Raw genomic sequence first — 24,898 nt, 5'->3', positions numbered from 1 at the left:
CCCTACTGGCTACTCAAGTTAAAACACACCAAGAATATTATAAACTCTTTAGTTTGTAGAGCTAAATCATGTTCTATGGACCGGAAACGAAAACAACAAAACCCACTACAAGTCCTTACATCTCTACCTTAACAAAATCAGTGAACCGGAACCCATGAATAAATATAGGAATGTGCAAACAACTTGAAGTATTATTTTTTTTCTCCTTGCCCTGTCGGTAGGGCACAGCATTTATATTTGCCCTCTTCCATCCTCACAATGATGGAGTTGCCATCTTTGAGAGTATCACTAAGAAAATTGATTATACCCTGCCCGCTCATCCCTCAGCCAACATTCATGTCTGTGGAAATTTCAATGACTTTCTTTCAGGTTTCATCTTTCATTCTTATTTATTATTTGTCATTTTTCTTGATTTTTCTTGATACATTATTTTTAAAAACATCCTTTTCGGTTTTTATTGACAAGTCTTAATTAATGTTGATATACGGTCCACTATAAAAATTTAAATCAGGTTAAATTTTTTTTTATTTTCCAAGATTAATATTTCATTAATATTTTTATTAATATTTTTATTTTCAAAGATTAATATTTCATTAATATTTTTTATTTTCCAAGATTAATATTTCATTAATATTTTTTATTTTCCAAGATTAATATTTCATTAATATTTTTATTTTAATATTTTTATTTTCCATTAATAGCGCATTTTTATAATTATTTTAAGTGTTTTACTATTTGTCACAAAAACATTCGATTTTTTTAAAAATTGTTTATTTGAACTTTCTTCTCTTTGTATTTAATGCAAGTGTGTGTGGCGGGTAAAGAATAAATGATATTTTCCTTTAACAAATACAAAAAAACAACAACTTATTAATCACCAATTGCCATGACAAATAACACCTTACTTAAGAGTACATCTTTCAAATACCTCAGCTTAACATTCATAGGCAACATGAATTGGAACAAATACATTGAGGATGTTGCCAAGGCTGCTGCAAAGGTGGGTTCCTTCTACTATGCTAGAAAATTACTTACACCAGAGAGCATCTTATATCTTTACAAAATCACAATTTACCCATGCATAGAGTATTATTTTCACATCTGGGCTGGAGCGTCTTTCACTTTTGGACACAGTCCAAAAAAGAGTCTCAAATCCTAGGACCTTCACTATCAACTAAACTCCAGTCTCTGCCCCATTGCATTGCCGCAATATTATATCCCTGTGCTTCTATTATTAATTCATTAATGGAATGTGCTCTTGTATCTCCTCGACATGCATACTCCTGAGTAACCCGGCAAGAAGCAAAATCCAACCCATTTACTCTCGAAGTCTCCAGATGCCGGAAAGCCTTCGACTCTAATAATAATTTCTTCCCATGGACTGTTAAACTTTGGAACTCCCTCCCTGTTTCCATCTTCCCTGACTCTACTAATCTGCAGAAGTTTAAATGTAATGTGAACAGACATTTCTGTGCTCAACTTCACTAAATCCCCTGATAGACACGATCCCAAATAGTAACTCCTTAATTCCAGGTGGCAATATGCCTTATTTTGGGTGAAAATGAGAAATAAAAAGGTTTGGATTATCTTTAAGATTGCTAGTCTTAATCTTGAAAAGATTGTCATTAATGGAATAAGTCATGTCTAAATGATTGAATTCTAAAAAAAAAAAAAAAAAAAAAAAAAAAAGTGTAGCTTATTAACAGTACTTGATATTTGCAGTATTCTTTTCTATGACATTGGTTGGTGTCTGGCTAAACTGCTTTTATGACCTGGAATCTTCAAGTTACTTCAGATGTGTCTTCACTGTCAGCAAGTATTCACTTAATCTAAGAAATTATCATAAACTGCAACAAATTAAACTTGGGATTTGCTATACAGTCAGTTTGTACATATGGTCCATGCTCACCCTTAAAAATGTCATCCGTTGGGTAACCTATTCTCTCTGATTTTATTATATGCTAACATCGCCTTGCTACTAAGCCACGTTATGGTGCTTTAATTCCTACAATCCGTTTTAAAACTGTAACTTTAGTAGTCGGTTGGCTTTATTTGGACTCTATATTTGCCAAAAGCATAAATTTTGTTGACAAAGTTTATGCTTTTTGATTTGTCATATCATTTGAGTGTTGGATGAATGCCAGATCACTTGACAATTAATGCCATTATTTGACAGACCTTGCATGTTACTAACTGTCCCTCTATTTTAACACAAGTCAGTGAAGAGATGGGTTATGGAAAAAGGATGGAATTATGGTATTCTTTGTTGAACATGTAAAAATCATGATTTGGAACAACATATATATTGATTTTCTTTTTCCATTTTATAATATCGTCAACTTTGCCGTCAAGCTTGGATCTATTGGAAGCCATGTTATAAACTGCAAAATAAATATCTGGTTTTGACAAAAAGATGTTTTCATTCCTCTCTGTAGAGATGTCAGGCATCTTAACTCTAAATACGGACATAGTATGCCAGATTTAACTTGTTGTATGCAACTGCTGAGGTCAGAAGTTTGTTGAGCTCATTGTTAATAGAATTTACAATATTTTCCGTAATTATATGATGTTAGGTAAATGAACTTCAGTTGACACTTGTCCATCAAGTTTAAGTTATGAATGAAAAACAGTTTGGAAATGGGTTAGGGTGCAATCTTTTGTGATATGTGAACATTGCGTACACAAGAAGTGCAATCGTAGATCGAGCGAGGATGACCAATTTGTGTGCGATGAAGATGGATGAGAATTCTATCGAGAAAGTATATTTGGATAACAAAACTATCGAGTATTTATTTGCGGATTGTTATCCTCATCTTCATAGTTGTTGTTTCACCACGTTTCTGCAAACTCATTCTCTGGCCTTCTTCAGGTGATTAACTGTGACGGGATAGGAATGCTGACTCTTGTAACTGTATCCTCAGTAATTACTGAATTCTATCGCAGTTGCTGTCTCACCACATTTTGGTTAACCTGGCCTGCTTTGGAAGGCAGTAATTATTGGGGATACAGTTACAAGACTCAACATTTCTATCCTGTCATGGTTAATCACCTGAAGAAAGCCAGAGGAAAAGTTGATTGAAATGTGAATAAACAACAATTATGAAGATGAGGATAACAGTCCACAAACAAATAAATACACAAATTACTCATCTTAAAGGATTCCAATAAAAAATAATATATAAAGCTATTGAGGTTGTCAAAGTTTTGTTATTTCATTGATACAATTGGAGCACAGGGTGGAGCAGGTGCTAGTCTCATCACAAGAGTTAATAAATGTATGAATTGGGTTCAGGAAACTTCTGCCATTACAAACCAGCAGAGCTTTATTATTGTTGACATAAGGGAATGTATGAGGCATGTGTATGCAGTGTGATCATTATGGCTATGACAATATAATATTCTTATCATTGGTTTGATTCTTAAGTATATATCCAACACAGACACAGTTAATCAAGAACCACATCACTCTATCTAAAAACATAAGATATTAACTGGTATATACTCGAGAGTCAAAATAATGAAAAGAATATTCTCTTGGCATAGCCCTAGTGATGATGTATGGAAGTGAAACCTGACCAGTGAGGGTTGAGGACATATGTTGCATGGATATTCCTCAAATTGGTGTGCATGGCTGTCACCCCAGTTGGAAGCCTCTTCTGAAGACAATACACAAGAAAGCCCACAAACTGTTTGCTGAAGACATGTCAACAAAGCCCATAGATTACTGGAACCATGTCTTATGGTCTGATGAGATGAAATTTAATATGTTTGGTTCTGATGGCCTTAAGCATGTGTGGCGGCGACCAGGTGAGGAGTACAAAGATAAGTGTGCCATGCCAACAGTCAAGCATGGTGGTGGGCATGTCATAGTCTGGGGCTGCATGAGTACTGCAGGTATTGGAGAGTTACATTTCATTGGGGAAACATGAACTCCAACATGTACTGTCAAATATTGCAGCAGAGCATGATCCCCTCCCTCCAGAAACTGAGTTGCAGAGCAATTTTCCAGCATGACAATGACTCAAAACACACATCCAAGAAAGCCACTGCTTTACTGAAGAGGCTGAGGGTAAAGGTGATGAACTGGCTAAGCATGTCTCCAGACTTGAACCCAATAGAACATCTTTGGAGCATCCTCAAACAGGAGGTGGAGGTGCGCAAAGTCTCAAATATCCACCAGCTCCGCGACGTCGTAATTGAAGAGTGGAAGAGCATTCCAGTGGTAAACTCCATACCCAGAAGAGTAAAGGCAGTTTTCGATTAATGATGGTGGCCACACAAAATATTGAAAGTTGACATGTTGTATATTAATGTTGACAACTTTTCGTAAGGGGTGTATTCACTTTTGTTGCCAGGAATTTAGCTTTTAATGGCTATATTTTGAGTTATTTTGAGGGGAAAATAAATTGACTCTGTTATATATGCTACAGACAGACTACTTTTCATTGTGTCAAAAAATCATTTTTTCAGTGTTGTCCCATGAAGAGATATACTTAAATATTTGAAGAAATGTGAGGCGGTGTACTCACTTTTGTGATACACTGTATGTATATATATATATATATATATATATATATATATATATATATATATCTCAAACATACAAAAACTATTGTATTCAACATTGAATTTTTATTGAGTTACATTTATGACAAAATTATTGTAAGTAAATACATTTGAAAATAACTTCTTGAAAATATTAACAATTTTCAAAAAATATTTGGTACTTCTTTAGAATTACATTACGGTGTAATTCTAAAGAAGTACCAAATATTTTTTTGTCATTTTTCTTTTCTTTGACATAGGCCAATTTTGGGATTGAATAGTTCAATTTTAGGGAGTTAGGTGGAAGAGTACTTTTTGTAGGTAAATCCCCATTAACATTTGTATATTTTCATATTTGAAAATTATTAAATAAAGACATTTTATTATTCATTATTATTACCACTCACTAGGAGTTTTCATACAGGTCATCATCTGAGAATTTTTTAGTAATTTGTAATAATTTCAATGTGCAGCAGTTCTTTACCAAAGAAAGAAATGAGTGAAACATTACGTAAAAAGTGGAACATTCAAAAGAAACAGGGCTAAAAATAAAAAAGAACATTGTTTGACAAGAGATGCTGGACTGAAGGAGTAAATTAAATATTGTTTATTACAATGTATTTTTTTTTTATTTATATTGAACTATGTAGCACAATATTATTTTCTGAGTATTTATTAGTTCATCTCATTTGGGTCAGTTCTATATTCAAATTACAATGGACACTATTTCTATAGAAATGTTAATGAACTCGTATCTGTTTGCATTATCCAGAAAAATATCCGGTTTTTCTGTCCAAAACTTTTTGTGCTATTCAGAAAAATATCAGCTTTATTAAAACCTATTATTTGTTGATTAAATATATTTCTCATTCTGTGGAATTTCCATGGGCCATTCTAGTATTAAATATACAGACTACTGTTCTCATTCGTATAGTTATTATTGCCATTAACTGTTAGTGTTTATCCATTTCTGTAATTAAATTAAAAAAATTTTACTTATTACATGTCGCTAATATCTGTATCAAAAATACGATTGACACGACACACAAAACATGGAAATAATGACCATTTTATGTTACCATAATTGAAGCACATTTGATCATTTGAATTTTTCATACAAACATTGGTCACTACTTTCCGTTAATTTTTTTAGCAAAAACTAATGAAGGAAATTTGTCAATATTTATTTTTAAAAAATTCCATCCTTTTACCATTTTGGGACATTTCCAGCATCCTTGCAGAAAAACTTTTATCTACTTGCACATGTTTTGTGTTATTGATTATTTAATCTAATTTTTTGCATATTTTGAGTAAAAATTAAGAGATTTTTCAATATGGACAAAAAATTGCAATTGTTTTCCGATTCTCTGCTACCCACATGAGGATGGGAGGTGAGAGTTTACTTAGGGTTATACAAATAAACTTTGAGAATTTGGTAAATACAATTGAGTAAATTGAAATGTTTGGTAATTTTACGAAGCACTTTCAGTATCAGAAGGGAGGATTATAGGGTTCTTCTTTTTCATGTATCTGGTTTGTCTTCACAGACATCGATGACCATGGCTCTCTAGTTCCTTCTGCATTCGATCCTTTTAATGATGTCTACGGTTGTGCATCTCGTAATCTTGTTGGGACCTTCCACGAACATTGTTCTTTATTTTTTTGTTTTTCTTGCCGACGATTTTTTTGCAACATCAAATATTTTTCCATCCTGTCCGCCCACATTATATGCCCAAAGAACTTCAACTGTCTGACGTGGATGGTATTTAGAATTGATCTGTTGTGCTCTGTCTTATGCATAACTTTATTTGTCTTTCTTTCTGTCTATGAAACTCTTAGAATTCTCCTTATAAAGTGTATCTCTGGTGCTTCCAAAGACTTCAGTAACCTTTATTTAAAGTCCAACATTTGCAAGCGTAGAGGAGAATTGGCTATATGTATGTCTTCAAGATTATTTATTTTTGTGTTCAGTTTTATGTTTCTGTTTGTGAAGATGAACGTCATGTTGTTGAAGGAGGATTTTATCATCGCAATTCTTTTCTTGATTTCTGCGACACTCTTACCATCCGGTATACTATTACCACCCAGGTATTTTAATGTATCCACCTGTCGAATGGTCTTTCCTTTCCATCTAATATTACACTTTGGTAAACCAGCCTTTTTGGAGATAACCATGCAATCTGTCTTAGCATTGAGCTGCAAACTTTTTTCTTGCTTTCTTCCACTATTTTTGTCATTATTTGTTATAGTTTGTCTTTAGAGTTTGTGATTGGGCAGTGTCGTCCACATATCTTAGGTTGTTGATATTGTAACCGTCTACACTGACATCTTGATTTTCAATGTTGTGTAAAATTATTTTGCTGTAAATGTTGAAGAAGTCGGGTGGATTGGTTTGTAGTCACTGCAGTCATTGTCAACACTGATGGTTGCTTCCTGCTCCAAATTGAGGTTTCTGAGAACTCTAAGGTCCTTTCTGTCGATGTTGAGCCTGGTCAAAATGTCAAACAGATCTGTATCATACCTTGCCAAATGTTTTGGGGTAGTTTTTGAAGCACAGATATGCGTTTTTGCTGTACCTCTACAAATCTTTTTATGAGGGTTTTCAAGGCTAAGATTGCATCTCTTGTACTCTTAAGAGTTCTTAAACCAAACTATGCTTCATATACTTCTGGCTGTATCTTGTTTCTCATTCTGTTCATTATAGGGTTACGAGAACTTGAATCATGTAAACAACCTTTAATCAGAACTTTTGGTGAAGCTTGAACAATAGATAATCAGGTTGATCGATTGTTTTGTGAAAAAATCTTTACCTTTTTTCTTTTTAGTTGGTGAGAGGATCTGGACATCTATGAGATTGTTTCCTTGTAATGAATACGAATACGAACTTTTACTTGATTTTTTGATAAAAAAATACTAAGAGAAACTTTTGATATTTTCAAAAGAAATTGCTATTTATTTTGCCATTTTGGAGTATTTTAGCCATGTGTCGAACAAATGAGTTTTCTCCTGGACAATCTGGCTTAAGTTTCTGCATTCATGGTCAGATAAATGTATGAAAAATTTTGTGAAAAAAAAAATGAACCAAAATCTTATTGTCTTCTTATTTATAAAACTTTAATAACAAAATGTTATTGTCTTCTTATTTATAAAACTTTAATAACAAAATGTTATTGTCTTCTTATTTATAAAACTTTAATAACAAAATGTTATTGTCTTCTTATTTATAAAACTTTAATAACAAAATGTTATTGTCTTCTTATTTATAAAACTTTAATAACAAAATGTTATTGTCTTCTTATTTATAAAACTTTAATAACAAAATGTTATTGTCTTCTTATTTATAAAACTTTAATAACAAAATCTTATTGTCTTCTTATTTATAAAACTTTAATAACAAAATGTTATTGTCTTCTTATTTATAAAACTTTAATAACAAAATGTTATTGTCTTCTTATTTATAAAACTTTAATAACAAAATGTTATTGTCTTCTTATTTATAAAACTTTAATAACAAAATGTTATTGTCTTCTTATTTATAAAACTTTAATAACAAAATCTTATTGTCTTCTTATTTATAAAACTTTAATAACAAAATGTTATTGTCTTCTTATTTATAAAACTTTAATAACAAAATGTTATTGTCTTCTTATTTATAAAACTTTAATAACAAAATGTTATTGTCTTCTTATTTATAAAACTTTAATAACAAAATCTAGATACGAAAATCTGTTTCACCATATATGGCAAACATTTGTTAGTATTGTTAAAAACAACTTTTTTCAATCTATTTCATCATTTAGCGCTGATCAATATTTTATTAGTCATGAATAAAGGAAAATGGAAGAGTTTACACTCTCTTATTAAAATGTACCCCTACTCTACCTGAAGACATCGGGAGAGGAAATTAACTACAAGCTATAAATATAAAGATTAACCAATGTAAAAAAATGAAAGGATTTGTCTTTTTTGATTTCTTTATCTAAGTTCTTTCATTGTCTTTGGTATACAAGGGAGGAGGGAAGTAAAGGAACCAACAATCAACTGTGAGAAATAATAAATTTTGTGGCTCAGTTAGCATGCAGAGGTTATGACTTTGAACCTTACCTCAACATAAGTATGTTTACTTTGATTCTGTCCTAAAATAAACTGAAACATCAATTTCCAAACATTAAGCAGATTGTTTAGTTGGTACCAGTGTTTCAGAACTTTTGAGGGTATCGTGATTGTAAAAAAAAAAAATTGAGTTTAATTTCTGATTCCCAAAACGATTCTGCCACGTTTTTGTTTAAACTTAATTTCTATTGTTGGTACGAATGATAAAATAATAAATATTTATTGGAAACTAAAATTTAACAATAACAAAAATGGCAATGGAAAAAAGTAAGAAATCTTTAGTCGTCTCATTATTTTCAATAAATTACAAATAAAAAACGTTTCAGAAAAAAAGTAGTTAGATTGTCAAATGTATGCTCCAATCAACTTTACTTTTGAAAAAATATATACACACATTACAAGTCTTTTTACAGCAATCCAAAAATTCTAAAAACAAAAACAACTCTATAACTAAATATTGAGAAATTTTTTTTAATAATTGGAATCGGTAATTGTATTGGAATTGGGGAAAAATATTGGAATCGTCCCATCACTAGATTCTACTTGTATTTGTTTTCTTTTGTAATCCACTTAATTTATGGAAATTAAGACATAGGCAGGGGGTGTCGGGTGTGCCTGCTGGTATTCCTGATGTATTAAGATGATAATACTTTAGGATGTGGTTGCCACACTTCCATTTTTTATCTAAGAACACACACACACACACACACACACACACACACACACACACACACACACACACACACACACACTTTTTTTATCAGACCAGTAAATTCCCAACCCACAATAGTACCATTGGATTTTCTATTTTTGGTAAATGCTTCTGAGAATGAAAACGTTGTAAAAGACTTGAATTTGTCCCAATTCTTCTAGTAGACAAATGTGTTCATAATTGTTAACAGGTGAAATTTCATTTAAGATGGTATATTATCTTAAATCTTCAGCTTTGGAAATTGTAACCAGATTTCATACCTTAAGATGAACTGGGTAAAAATCTCTGTTTTTACATTTAGCAAATTCTGTTTTTTCCCAATTTTAATATTTTGTGATGAAATGCAATAAAATATGCGATAAATTTAAAAAACCAAACTCATAGTTTTCTTACACCTAAAGAAAAATCAGATATTTTCAAGCTGAAAACATTGCTTTGCTTTTTAAATCTTCCGCTTTCCAATTAACACAGTCTTTCACATCATTTCCACTTTAACAATGGTTTGCTAGACTTCAACTGGGTTGTTAGGATTTCTAATAACAATTAGCCAGGATTCTTACCAGAAAATCTTTTTTTAAAGGAAGAATAAAACAAATATTTGTAGAATCAAGTTTTAAGGAAATTCTTATTTGTAATTTTATTAACAAGAGAGTAAATATAAAAGAAATGAGAGTATTTTTTAGTTTACCGACCCCCTCAGCATTCACCTCCAATTTGTCGACTTTTATAAGTTTTCAGGTACGCTGAAAACGAATATCACATTTATTTTTTGCACAAACACGCAGTTGTTCATATTTGAAGACATTCAGTATCTAACGTAATCACTATTGTTTTTGCTGGTGGCCATCTTGTTTCCCATTTAGGAAAAAACGTCAAAAATAGCCAAAAGAGTCAAAACATGGCCCCCCAAAATATTTTTCGGCTTCAATGTTGAAATTACCCTCTCCCCACCCTTCCTGATATGTTTCCGCTTTCTGATATCGAAACGGACAATCTTTTTTTCATTTTCTTAATTATATTCATTTTTTTCACTTTCTTACTAAAATGCGCACACGTGCATAGTCACGTGATGTTTCACAAGGTGCATGAATACATAGCGGACATTTTAAATTACAAGAAATATTTTTCATAAAATAAAGTTTTCACCTCATTTAAGAGTAAAAATATTGCTGTCAATAAGTTTTCACGAGCTGTTTACAAAAGTATATTTTATGTTTTTCATTATTTTTTTTGGGGGGGGAAGTATTCAAATATAGAACTTGTGTAGTTTAACAGGTTATTCTGCAGTTTAATTAACCGTTTTTCCATGTAGAAGCACCTGTTAAACTACACAAGTTCTATATTTGAATACCTCCCTCCCCCCAAAAAAGAACAAAAAACATAAAATATGCTTTTCTAAACAGCTCATGAAAACTTAATTTTTTTTAGATCAGTTAAAAGGGGTTAATACCATGCAAACCGTAAATTTGCGACGGATTTGATTATCAGATTTGTGGCTAGCAACATCAAATATCACTAAAAAAAAAAAATTAGTGGTCGGTGTTCTGTTGTAGCAAAAGGTAATATTTACCTTTTTTAATTTATTTTAATAAATATTACTCTAAATACTGTTTTTAATTTGTGGTCTTTTCTTTATGTTCTTTCTTTTCGCTCAAGATTTGTTTGAATTTACCACATCCCCCTCCAATAAACCTTACTTTCTTTTGCGCCAACACCAGTGGTGGGGAGAGGGGGATTCCAGTTACATGTGGCATATTTAGATTCTTTTGGCGTTTTTTCGTTATTGGAAAACAAGATGGCCGCCATTAAAAATGATAAGGATTACATCGGATACTGAATGTCTTCAAATATGGATAACTGTGTGTTTGTGCAAAAAATAAATGCATTATTCGTTCTCAGCGTATCCGAAAACCTATAAAAGTCGACAAATTTAGAGGTGAATGCCGAAGGGTCAGTAAACTAAAAATTTACCGAAATAAGTTTATATATTATTGAAAAAAAAAAATGGGTTCATGATTCTGTAATTCTATAAAATTAGTTCACCTTCTTTGGCTATTTTTAATGCGATCAGCATGAATGCTTCTTTAAATGTGTCATTCAAGAATGTGTTCACTGTTTTAGCAATAACAAAGTAGATCCTTTAATGTCAGTGTTGGTTTTGGACAAAATATTGACATCGGAAATTCAAAGGAAGGCAATAATGTTTTAAGAAGTTTTAGTTTAGAAAGTGTGACTAGCAGGGAGATCTGATGTTGTCCGGGATTGTATGAGGATCAACGAATATTCCACACTTCCAACATTTTTATTGTCATCAAAATCGATGAAATCACTCAATTTTCAATCAAATAGTTTGATTGCTTGCTCTAGTTTAAGAGTCACTGTAGTGCACCAGAAGGAAACTTCACATGTCTTTCTGTGATGACTTAGTTCACAATACATTGTAGTCTATATTGCACTGTAGAGAATCTACTGTTGATTTTATAAAATTATTATTTTATATATAATGGTTTGAATTAAAGTTTAAAATGCAAAAGTCAAGTATCATGGTTCAATTGTGCTCAAAGCAGAAACTTGCATTTCAAATGCACTTCTGCCAAAGTACCTTTTTTTTTTTTTTTTTTTTTTTTTTTTTACAAAGGCATCACCACATTATCAAGGCCCAGAGGCCACTCAAGGATAAGGGTTAAAGAGTGTACAGTAGAAGTTGGTCAATATAGTAATCATTAGTAATGAAAATTTGGTATATTTAATAACTTATATGGAACGGCTCATCAAGAACTTATTTACCTTAGACTTGAACACAACCATATTGTAGTCAGCCGGAAAGCAGGAAAACGGAAGACAATTCCACAGGCGTGCAGTTCTAAGAAAGAAGCTTTGTTCATGGAATCTATGTTTAGGTTTAGGCACAGATAAAGAGTGGGGGAAATTATTGATAGTGTTTACAGCTAGACGAGTGTTTCTTGTGAAAGTTTGGCGAGGGGGGACCATAGATTGAAGCTCAGTTGAACACTTTCCATGAAAATAACGATACATCAGAGACAAACTCGCAACATCTCTTCTGTGAGATAGAGGTTGTAAGGAGGAGAAAAGGACATCTCCTACGAGGCTACGAAGTCTATTTTGAACTCTATCAAGGCAGGACAAGTCCTTTCTAGCAGCTCCTGCCCAGATGTGGCAACAGTATTCCATCCTTGGACGTACCTGGCTCTTATATAGATAGAGAATAGCATCAGCAGTGAGATATCTACTGGATCGATAGAAAGATCCCACCATTTTTCCAGCGGCCTTGGCAACAGATTTGATATACGTGTTCCATTTAAGATCAGGAGTAATGGTCAAGCCCAGAAGCTTGTCAAAACTTGAGGCCTCCTGAAGACGAGAGCCATTCATTTCAATTGATGACAAATGTGGATTAAAATGTTGATGATGTACTGTTGAGTTTATATGCCGGGCATTTCTACTTGTGTGGCAATAAAACTTATCGAATGCATTTATGATGTTAGGTTGTATAAGGGTATTAACTTTAGTCAAAATTGGATTATTCCTTCTATTATCGATTTTCGATACATATCAAAGGCGCCCATACAAAAACTATCTAAGAACACCCCCAGACACATAAAGTACATTTGTGTGAAATTTTTTAAAAAGTTGGCCCAGATGTTTCGGACTCCATAGGGAACGAACTTGCACACACAAACACACATAGACGCACAGGAAAAGTGCCTTCTATATATAAATAGGATTTAAACAAAACGATAAGATGTCCTCCTTATTATTGTGATGAAGATGTCTGTTTTCTATGCAAGTATGTGTTGCAAAATGTGCATATTTAAAGAAAAAAATTCTGATTGGAGATTGGTTACTTCCACGTAACATGATATTAATATGGTTGTGCCACAGGATTTGAAACTTGGATCCTTATTTTGCTGATCTTCATAAACAACTTCATTTCAGATGGGTATATTTGCTGATGACCACATGCTCCAAGGCAATTGTTGAATCCTTACAAAATGAACATCAGTTGAATGGAGTCATTAATTGATGATTAAATTTAATGATACTAAGAAAGAGTGCCTTTCTTTTAACAATTCTAAGAAACCATCCAACCACTTATTGTTACCTGAAAATTCAATATTTAAACTCTTTGGCCTAATGTTCACGGGAACATGAATTAAAACAAGATGACCTTTACTGTTAGTATCTAATATTTATACAGACAGCATTCGCCCTTGCTGCATCCCATCATATTGCTGCATCTCACGCATAACCACTAATTTCTCCTTAAACAGGATCCATAAACAAGCCTATAATCTAATTAGTCCCTTATCATCTACCAATCACCAGCTCCTGTTCCATCACTACAATGTTGTGCGCCTGTACTTGTGCCCTTCAACATAATTGCCCCCGACATCAGCAAAGTCCCATCTTTTCACTGTAGAGGCTTCCAAATTTTGAAAAACTTTCTAATCTTTTTTTCTTAATATGGTATTATTGGATGAATATTTAAAATAATCATATCCTTGTTATCTTTCTTTTAATTGCTTGCCTTTGGAATTTCCTCACAGTTCTGTTTCTCTGACTGTACCAACATGCAAAAATGTAAACACAATATGAACAAACCTCTTGCTACATACCCCCCCCCCCACACACACACTTAGGATGCTCCTATTAATCTGACCCATAATTCAAAATATCTGCTTAGGTCTCAGTGGCAGTGGACCTTGTTTGGAGTGAATGTAAATAAGTTAATTTTTTAAAACAAAAAGCAAACGATAAAACCAATGTTGACTCTTTAATTAAAATGCAAACAAAAAAGTAAACAACAATAAACATACTACTACTAATAATAATAACAATAGTAATAATACAATAAAAACCCATGGTGCCCCACAAAATGGTCATGAAAAGTCTAGGAGGATGGAAAGAACGAGGAAGGAACGAGCACAATTCAGACCTTCATTGGAACTCTGAGAAGTTTCATTGTCCTTATAATTCAAGAAAAAAGGCCATTATTAATAAGAACACAATGAATGGTACATGGTTGTTGTGAGAATCCTTCACTCTATAAGCAAGAGAAATGTATTTTTATTTGTGTGTCCCATCATGCAAGTTAGTGAATGGGGAAAACAAAACTGCTCAATGAATCCATTTCATGCATTAAGAAAATAGCAAGTCTGACCCCCCCCCCAAGATCTTTTTCTTATATGATAGTACCCATCATCATTATCAGCATCAGTGTTTGACACACAAGTCATAACTGATGCGAGATTTGCAGCAGATGTGACTTTTTGTTTCAAACTTTTCTTTTTGTCAGCATTTCTTTAGTAATTGGTTTGATGAGTGCAATTTGTAACATCCATCCCACCTCTTCCAAATGACTTTACACAATGCAAAAATGTACGTGTGGAGAATATATTTCCAGATTTTAGAAAAAGCTTCACATTTAAGAGAAGTTTAAAAAAATTCTTTGTCTCTATTTTTTTTTTCGTCATATTAGTTTAAAATATAAAGACTTATTTTCGATAAGTATTAATATTTTAAACTATGTGATCAATCGTTTTTTAAATCTGAGTATGATTCATTCAAAAGCGCTGAATATGTTTTTGCCTCAAATTTTCGTTGGATTCATTCGAGAGTTTTAAAGTTAGTAAAAATTTTGATTTTCATCGACCTGTCACTCGTAAGTTTTAAAACTGTATCCCTACAAAGTCACTATTCACCCAGGCATGGAGTATTGTTGCTTAATCTGGGCTGGTACATTTAACACTAGTCTCTCCCTTTAGACAGGGTCCCTCAAAAAATAGTCTCCAATCTAATAAGTTCCACACTATCAAGCAAGCTCCAACCTCTGTACCATCACCACAATATTGCATCCCTGTGCCTGTTTTGCAAGTACTTTAATGGAATGTATTCTGACGAACCTATAGCACTTGTGACCTTTGATGTAAATAATCCTGACTAATCTGATAAGCATCAAAATCTCACTCTTTCACTGCAGAGGTCTCTAGATGCCGAAAGTCTTCTTACTCTAATAGTTTCTTCCCATGAACTTTGGAATTCTGTCATGCTTTCATTTAAAATAACATTTGCATTGTTAAACATGCTGAAGTACAACTTCTGCCTCACAGAAGTCGAGAATATGAACTACCTGACATCCAGACGTGAGATTCTGTTGGGGGATGGCTGCTATGTATAAAATGCAACACAATGGTCTAGTGTAAATATCTACACTGGATCATTTGTACAAAAAGAGTTGAATATAGAATGTGACAGCAAGTTCTGGGAACATATAACAGAAAAAAAAAAAGTTGGAAATAAGTCATACACCATTCGCTGTGACTATGCTATGTACCTAGAAAATGAAGTTATAAAACCTGACATAGTAATGTGGGATAAGAAGCAGAAAGAAGCAACCTTAGTAAAAGTTAGTGTTCCCAATGATATTGGGTTAGACAGAGCTAGAGGGAAAAGAGTATACCAAGGTCTACATGAAAAGAAACTGGAATCTTAGGAAGATCTCCATCATTCCAGAATCATGAAAAAGAATTTCCAAAACTACCTGGTAAATAGACCAGGTGAACCAAGTGCAAGAGAAGTACAGGGACTGTTAGCCTAAAAATGAGTTGGAGTGTATGAGATCATGGGCGAATGTCTGCTAGAACAAAGTAATAAGAATAATAAAGAAAAAATGCAAATCGAATGGAGACCTCTTGAAACTACTCATTCTTATTTCTTTTTCATGTTAGATTGGCCGTTTCTTCTTGTGAAGAATTTGGTCAACAATCATTTCTGTTTGATTCTCATTTTCTGCGCTGATTATTTTTTTGGTCGATTTCTCTTTGAAAGGAAATGGTAACAAGGCACTGGATTCTTTTGTGTCTCTTTCGACTAATTTCCTTTTGAAGAGGAAACTGTCTGCTGCCTTCATCCATTTTTATCTCATTACTATTCCCGATTGTATTTCATAAATAATATTTTCTTTTAATATTTTTTTTCTGCTAAATATACGCCTATTATTTACTAGTTGCCCATGTCCCAGCATTGCACAGGAAATGAAATTAACTGAATAGATTCCATGATGGTACAGAATAGTTAACTTTTTTAAAATGGGTTGTTGAATTAGAACGTTATTATTTTAGCTGGGTCCATAAAAATGCAGAATTATTGCTTATGCATCCACATTTATAGATGAAAATTCTCTCCAGTAGGCATTCAAGTTCTTTTAAGTTAGCATTCCAGTTCTCTCAAGTTGGGATTGTGCAGTAATATTTCGGTTTATTATTTATAACTTTTTTCTATAGATTAATAGTTTTCTAGTAGTTGAAAGAAATTTAATTAATATAAATTGTCTGCTTAATGCAGTAAATCCATGTATTGTGATGGTGTTTTAGTTTAATGGAATCTGAAGATTATGCTACGAACATCCATAGATCTGAGCTGTATTAAATGTATGGAAGCATTCTAATGCACAAATGTTTTGGTATATTATTTAACAATTTGTTTAGATGAATGATTTTTTTTAGTAATTTGAAAGAGTTATAAGTAATGTTTTTTTATTGCACTGAATGTATGTTAATATTTTGGGAGTTTAATGAAATGTGAAGGTTATGGTAACTACGTTTATTCCAAATGGGGACATCCATAGATCTGAAAAGTGTTGCCGTAAAAATAATGATACCTTTGAATAAACTTATGGCAATTAAATGAAGTAGGAGGACTGAATGGATAGAGACTAAAAGTGCTTGTTACTGTTTTCGTGGAAGTGCATATTTAAGAGAGACATTTTGTTAGGAACAAATGTAACAATTTTTAAACTGGGATGAAATATCTGCGTAGTTTAGCAAAACATGCTTTAGGAAGTGCTCTAACTGGCGAGAATGAAAAATGTGTTTTGGAAATGTTCAGTTTTTATTGAAACTCTAATGGCAACGGAAAAATCGAGATTATTTCATAAGGTCTAAAGAATTTTCTATTTGGTTTGGAACCAAAATTGTACACTTTTCGTCTTCATAAAACCAAGCTTATTCATACAATCCTTCAAAAAAAGATTAAAGAAGTTGCATAGATATTATTTTCTATGGAAACTTGAAATTGTATGATTCTGAACTTCATAAATACATTTTTTCCCCCATTTGCACCAATCTCCCAGAAACTCTATAAGGTCCACGATCAGTTTAGATTACTGAATGATGGAGTTGTGGTGTATACAAATATTAGAACAACTAGAATTTTTGTTTCAAAGTCGATTGGTCTTGACAAGAGATAAAACTCTCGACAAAATTGAAGACATACCAAACACTGATATGCACAATACTACTATTGTGAGTCCCGGCCCCTGCCCCCCAAAAATCTTCACCATTGAAGATTTTTTTTTTTTTTTACATGTACTGCTTTTGGCTTATCCTATGCATATGTCTTTCTGACCAAATACCAAACCCCACTATCCATGCAAGATTCAACAGTGCCAACATCACAAACTTTTCTTAAAAGGAGACTTTGTTAGTTTAGTCGCTTTCTTTGATACTCTGAGGAAGAATTTATACTCAAGTTGTTAGCCCTAATTGCACCACCAGCTGAAGACTTGGAAGGGGATATTGAGGGTAGACATGGAACTGGTGGTTGACCCCTACGTTTTTGGTGTTCAATACTGAAACTGGGAATGCCAAGGACTCAGCTGCCGATTGGTGGGGGGTAGATCACCTTGACGAGAGAAATAGGAAATTCATTTGGAGTCGACTCAATAAACCTCAACCAGTTATTATCATAATCCTTCCATGATCTTTGATCACTGGACTTTTTTCTCTAGGGATACATAGAAAACCTCTAAATGCAGCAAAGACTGTGTTCAGTATCTTATTGTGCACTACAAAGGCTTTCTTTTGTGCACATTTAATATTTCATAAAGGACATTTTTATTTGTTTCATGTTCATATCAATTTTATAATCTATTACTTAAATAAAAATGCATTTTATTAAACTGAAAAGATTTGATTGCCCAGTTACTTTTGTCTCACTATGTACATATAAAAGTATTTTCTTTTTGTGGGCGGGGGGCGTTATTAATGTTAAGTGAATGCTATTCATCTGGCAGTTGTCTGGAAAAAAATTAGGTATATCTTATAATCATATGTATCTCGAATGCTGTCCAATATGGTATTTACCAAAAGCTTGACAAATGACTGAAAATATTTTTATAAGATAATATGTACATTGAATATAATGGATATAGGTAAACATTAAAATTTTTATGAAAAAAATGTAGGTTCAGTATTTTTTTTTTTTAATTTTTCATTCTAAACGATAAGCCTGTTTTATACGAGTTTACTTAAAAATAACGTTATAGAAAGAAAAACAAAATGAGGAAATAAGACTGCTTTCTCCATATCTTCATCGTAATGAGCTTTTTTTTTTTTTGTTGTTCTGCTTGTATGGCATTTGATTCCAGTTAATATTTCATTTTTCTCTCCTTTTTCCTAATTTCAGAAAGATTTTCACTACGAGTATACAGAATGCGATAAATTTGGTGGCCGATGGAGAGTATCTGTGCCAGACCCTAACAAATGTACAGGAGGTGTCCCAAATGCTACCATAAGGGGCAAAGATTGCAGTAAGTTCCTTTACATTTTGAATAACATTTGTCTTTTTTTTTTTAATTAAAATTTTTAAATGAATCTCATGTTATTCTTAATCTCTCTCAGCAAAAATTATGACATCCTTTAAAGACATTTATGCTTTTGGCATAAGATATGAGTGGAAATTTTTACATTTCTGTTGGATTCTACTTTTATTTTCTCTCTTTTTCTTTTGGCCCTGTCGGTGGGGCATTAGAATACACCGACTGCCTCCCTGCAGAGGGTAAAAGTCCTTCAATGGGAGTCGTGGATATGACCGTAAACTATATCCGGTCATGAGGCCCCAGCTTGCGGGCTTTGGGGAGTGTGGAGCCACCCTTTAATTACCATTGCTCCCAGGTCCACTCTGACCCGGAGTGGTAGTACCTGTTAGGGTTCCAACTATGAATTGAATAGAAACCGACTTGAAAACAACAAATATATTCTATTAAAAATGTTTTCTTCAAAATCTTTGGATTCGGCATTAAATAACCTGAAAAGGGTTGATATGCCGTAAAACAAAAACAACCAACCAACCAACTCTTTTTCTTTAACCATTTATGACCTCGTTGAACTAATTCATTCAGTCGTAAATAAATGCATATAACGACATAAGGTGGAAATTTATTCAAACACACCTTGTACGTATTAGTTCAGTACCATGGTAGATGCCAGATACCTCCAAATTGCAACTGTCCATTGCTTACATTCAGTATGCCGCCATCTGTCTCAAAGAGTACAGGATTTTGTTTTTTGTCAAAAACACACTTTTTTCAAACATTATGGATAATAATCAAGGTAAGTTTATGAAATGCAAATATTCTCAGTGGTAGTTTAACTATTGAACTTTATTTTTCCAGTTTGAAAACAATCATAGTATTATTGGTCCCCCAATTTATCGGAGAGGGACCTATGTTTTCAGTGGCGTCCGTGCTTCCGTCCGTGCATGCGTCTGTGTGTCTGAACGATTGCCAGATAACCGTCTATTAGTTTTTCCTGAAATTTTGCCACAAATTCTATTTCATTAAGTAGATGTGCACAGTAAAAATCTTTTTTGTGAAAATCCTGTTGCATCCCCAGGGGCTCAAAAGAGGTAAAAAATACCCCAAAATGGCCAAAAATGACATGTTTTGCCCCATAACTTTTGATCTATCCATTAGATTTTTCTGAAATTTGGCCAAAATGTGGAGCCCATTGTTCTTAATTTAAATCCGGTATGAGTGACCCTAACAAAATTCTGATTCGCGTCCCCGGGGACTTTCAGTGCTAAAAACTCTTTTGTCATATTTCTCAACAAAAACGATATGTCTGACTATATAGTGGTTTTTCACGGTGGTCAACTCAAATATACATTTCTTAAGGTGTGAAACTGCACCGTTTGTCCCTTTTCACTGGGATTCGGCATCCCCAGAAACTCAGAAGGGGTCACAAATGCCCCAAAATTGCAAAAAATGACATTTTTTATCCCATAACTTTTGCCCCATCCATTAGATTTTTCTGAAACTTGTCGAAAATGTGAAAGCAACGCTGGCCCTTCACACTTCTCCCATTCATCATTTCTTCACTATTTTTTGTGGTGTCATCTCACATGCAGCACCAGAGGGGGACCACGCACGCGTGGCTTGTTACCCTTTAAATTAACTAAAATTAACAATACATATTTTTTTTAATCATCTACATCATAATTCAGGTGATAAAAAAAACTTTGAAAAAAAAAAAAAAAGGAGCAAATTGTTCCATGCAATTTTGTCTCAGTTAAATTTTAATCAGTAAAATGTATTTTATTGCTTGTTCATTCACTTGGATCCATTTAAGATGAGATCATAATCTTCTCAAACGCAAAATCTTTTTATGTTGCACTAGAAACCTTCTATGTAACCAATAATCGCTTCCAATTTCAATCATTATACTATTCATGAGAAAGTTTTGTTGGGATTTTATTAAGAGAAGCGTTTCAAGTCTTACCCTTGCAAATTCCTGATTCTATAGATTATCCATAAACACTGACAAAATGACTTGAGGCCACTGGTTTCTGGAGTACTCATCTGGATTTACACCAGAGCCTTTCTAGCCAGGTTGGGAGTTTTAACACTGTTGAGTGCCAGACCGATATATCGTGGATGGACCTACAAGAAACCAAAGTTTTAGACAATACTAGCCACAGTGATGAGGGATGGTACTTTGAGAAGCTGAAGATCTGAGTGATGACTTAGCAGCGCTAAAATGTCCACGAGTGGTTGATGTTCCCTATGAGATTAGGATTAGTTGACCATATTGTGTGACCTAGCTCATAATCGTCAAATGTTGGCTGCACTATTTAGACACTTGATTTGCTTGGGAGGAAGCCAGCTCAACCCAACCGGGATGATAGTTGTTGCAAATTGAAATAAGTTTAATTTATCTCTTTTTGCTTCCACACTTTCATGCTAATAATGTTGAACTTCATGAGGTTTGTTTTATAAGAAATTCATATTATGGAAAGCTAAAATATCGAATTTTTATGTGTTAAAAATAAGAACAATTTTGATAGCATTTGTGAAATATGACATTATTGCAGCTTGTTTCATAGGTAGAGACAAAGCAGGGGAGGGTAGAGCAGTAGCTCTAGATATATCTAAGGCTTTTGATAGGGTATGGCATGAAGGTCTTCTTAGGAAAATCAGATCATACGGTGTCACTGGTAGAATACTTAACATAATTAAATCCTTCTTAGATAAGGGAAAAATCCAGGTTGTCCTAGATGGTCGTACATCTAAACAATGATATAAATACAGGAGTGCCTCAAGGGTCTATCCTTGGACCTCTATTATTTCTAATATTCATAAATGACCTCCCTGACAAAATTGTCTGTGAGATGGGAATATATGCTGATGACACCACACTCTATAACAGACATGACAAGAAAACAAATGAACACATATCTAAAGAAATGACAGAAACACTAGAGAATGATCTCCAATCTGTAGTGGAATGGGGACAAAAATGGATGGTCACATTCAATTCTGCCAAGACTAAACTTGTTTCCTTCAATAATTACAAGAAACCTTCTCTACCACCAATAGCAATGGCCAAAGACTCTTTATCTGAAAGTAGATCTTTTAAACTCCTCAGCCTAATGTTCACAGGAAACATGACTTGGAACAATTATATTGAAAACATTGCCAGAACCGCTGTGAAGAAGATAGTTTCTCTCTACCGTGCTAGAAAGCTACTAACGCCTGAAAGTATCCTGTACCTCTATAACGCCACCATTCACTCATGTATGGAGTATTGTCATATTTTGGCTGGTGCATCTGTTACTAGTCTCTCGCTCCTACACAAGGTTCAAAAGAGAGTCGCCAACCTGATAGGTCCTGAACTGTCATCTAAGCTTCAGCCTCTGTCCCATCGACGAAATGTAGCATCCCTCTGCCTGTTCTACAAGTACTTTAACAGTGAATGCTCCAACGAACTGCAAGCACTTGTACCCCCTCGACGTAAATACCTTCAACAAACCCGACAAGCAACTAAATCACACCCCTTCACAGTAGAGATCCCTAGTAGTTTCTTCTCCAGAACCGCTAGACTTTGGAATTTCCTTCCGGGTTCCTGCTTCCCCAACTGTACTGACATGCAGAAGTTCAAGTGTAACATGAACCGACATCTTGCTGCCCAACTTCCCGCATAGTGCCCTTGTAGATTATGTCCCTGATAGTAGCCCCCTACATCAAAGTGGCAATGTGCCTTGTTTGGGGTGAAAATGTAATAAAAAGAAAAAAAAAAAAGGAGCCGAAAGTGAGTGCGGTATAATTGAGATACAATATGACAAACTATGTCAACAGGAAATGGAAAAAAAGTGTTATTTTCAAAGAAAATGTACTTTTAGAGTTTTCTCTAGACTTTATAATCTTCCCCTACTTTTGTTTCATTGCTAATACACAGTAATGTTGCTTTTTGCCTGTAAAACATCTCTTTCATCATGTAACTCTTTTGTGATTGTGTTTGAAACCTCTAGGGCATTCTCAAGTTGTTAAATTAGAATCATTTAGGATTTTTTTTAATTGTTTCAATAAAAAAAAATCTAAATCACAATTTTTAATTTGTCTTTTCTAACCACAAGTTTTACCCCACAGCACTACTGCTTAAATGAAAGATATTAGAATTTACTTTGGATATGAACATTCTGATAAAAAAGAAAAAAAAATCGTAAATTTTGTTATCATGGCAACCCATGATTTGTTTGCTTTGGATTGGCCATACCTCGTTACCATAACAACAAAAGAATCCATTACACTTTTCAACATTGAACATGTTCTCGATAGCAGCCTACCTTTTCGCATGAAATGCTATTTTACGCTAGACTAAACGAATAACAAGATTCTAATTTGTAATTTAAGCATGGACTCCCGACAGCAATATAAAATGCCACACGATAAAATCCACCAAATTTTTCTCAACTGTCGAAATTTGTAAGTTTTCCACACCGTATTATTAATATAACACACCATCTGTTAAAAATTATAATTCGCCAGTGTTCACAGTTACATCAGCAATTTTTGTTTTTATATATAGATTATCATTTCTGATGACATAAAAAAAAACACATACAGCATAATCACATTGTCACACTGGTTCTCATTAGATCGCCAAAGTTAAACAACATTAAGCCTGGTCAATACTAAATGGGTGACCATTTGGGAATACCAGCTGCTGTATGCGCTTATCTCGGTATTATTTCCAGTCATCTTGAACTTCTTGTTGCATCTGGAATAAAGCAGTGCCAAGTCAGGTGAGGTGTGTTTGGAGTTGTAAGTCATTTTAGTTTTAGAAATGTTGTTTCAAATAAAATGGCAGTATCAAATCCAGAGAATCTTTGAATTGTAAAAGTTTGCAGACGAAGACAAAGAGTTCCTTCCCATGTGAAGAAGAAAAATTATGTGCAGGAATTTTAAGAGGTTGAGTATATTTTATGGAGTGGTTCTATTTGATTGGTCAGTTCTTCTCAGCCATGTTTATAAATGTAGACTGATTTTTTGTAATCATGCCCTCACAGAGATACCAAAAGTATTGCAACAGTTTAGTTGGGGATTGCACAACCCTGACTTTACAATTACAAACGCAGGCACCTTTACAGAGGACATCCATTGTCTCTGAAGACTGAATAAAGGCCATAATGAAAAACAAACACATCAACTGTTGACTTTTTGAGTATATTTTTTCCAAATTCATTTAAGGCTACTTTCTCCCACCATCTTAAAATGTTTTTATTTGGGTGCTAGAAAAAGGCACATGTTTTACTTGCTAACTTTTGGGTGACAGAATGGATCTTTATTCATGTATATACAAATACACATTGATCTTATTTATAGAATGGAGGATTATTTGTTGAGGATACAAGACTTTCATATTGGTAAATATGTATGACATTATTTATTAAAAATATTTATTTTAATATATCTTTAGAAGGTTTTGCCTGATGGTTGTTTTGACACAGTAAAGTTTCATTTCATCATTTTCATTAGTAAACATACAATTTCTACAACTGTGCACCTAGAAAACGACACTATTAAACCTGACACTGTGATATGGAAAAAGAAGAAAAGCAACCTTGGTAGGAGTTAATGTCCCTAATGATGCTGGATTAAATAGAGTTGAGATGGAAAAGATAACGAAATACCAAGGTCTAAAGTGCAACATGAAAAGAAACTGGAATCTTAGAAAGATCTCCATCATTCTAGTAATTATACGAGGAAAAGAGTTAATGAAAAATAATTTCAAAAACTACGTGGCATTTTGTAGGATGCCCCCACAAAATAAGTAACTTTAAAAAAGAAAAACAAAAAACTTATTGAATGAATGCATCTGAAGAAGATTACTTGAGGGATATATATAGTCAACCATATAGGAGCCTATTCATGATCACACACACACACAC

General features: G+C 33.4%; 1 protein-coding gene across 1 annotated transcript in view; it reads left to right on the top strand.

Moving 5' to 3' along the window:
- The window catches only part of LOC145297487 (endosome/lysosome-associated apoptosis and autophagy regulator family member 2-like), a 305,309-nt gene that overhangs the window by 32,624 nt on the left and 247,787 nt on the right, over positions 1-24,898 (top strand). Inside the window, exon 2 of the mRNA XM_080143369.1 lies at positions 18,857-18,980. Within this exon, the coding sequence (XP_079999495.1) occupies positions 18,857-18,980 (124 nt within the window). The remainder of the gene's footprint in view (positions 1-18,856; positions 18,981-24,898) is intronic.

Source organism: Euprymna scolopes, chromosome 18 (assembly GCF_053919585.1).
Source record: "Euprymna scolopes isolate OS-2025 chromosome 18, ASM5391958v1, whole genome shotgun sequence".
In the NCBI taxonomy this organism is placed as follows: domain Eukaryota; kingdom Metazoa; phylum Mollusca; class Cephalopoda; order Sepiida; family Sepiolidae; genus Euprymna; species Euprymna scolopes.
The sequence above is the reverse complement of the archived record's forward strand: the minus strand, read 5'-3'. Positions and strand labels throughout refer to the sequence as shown.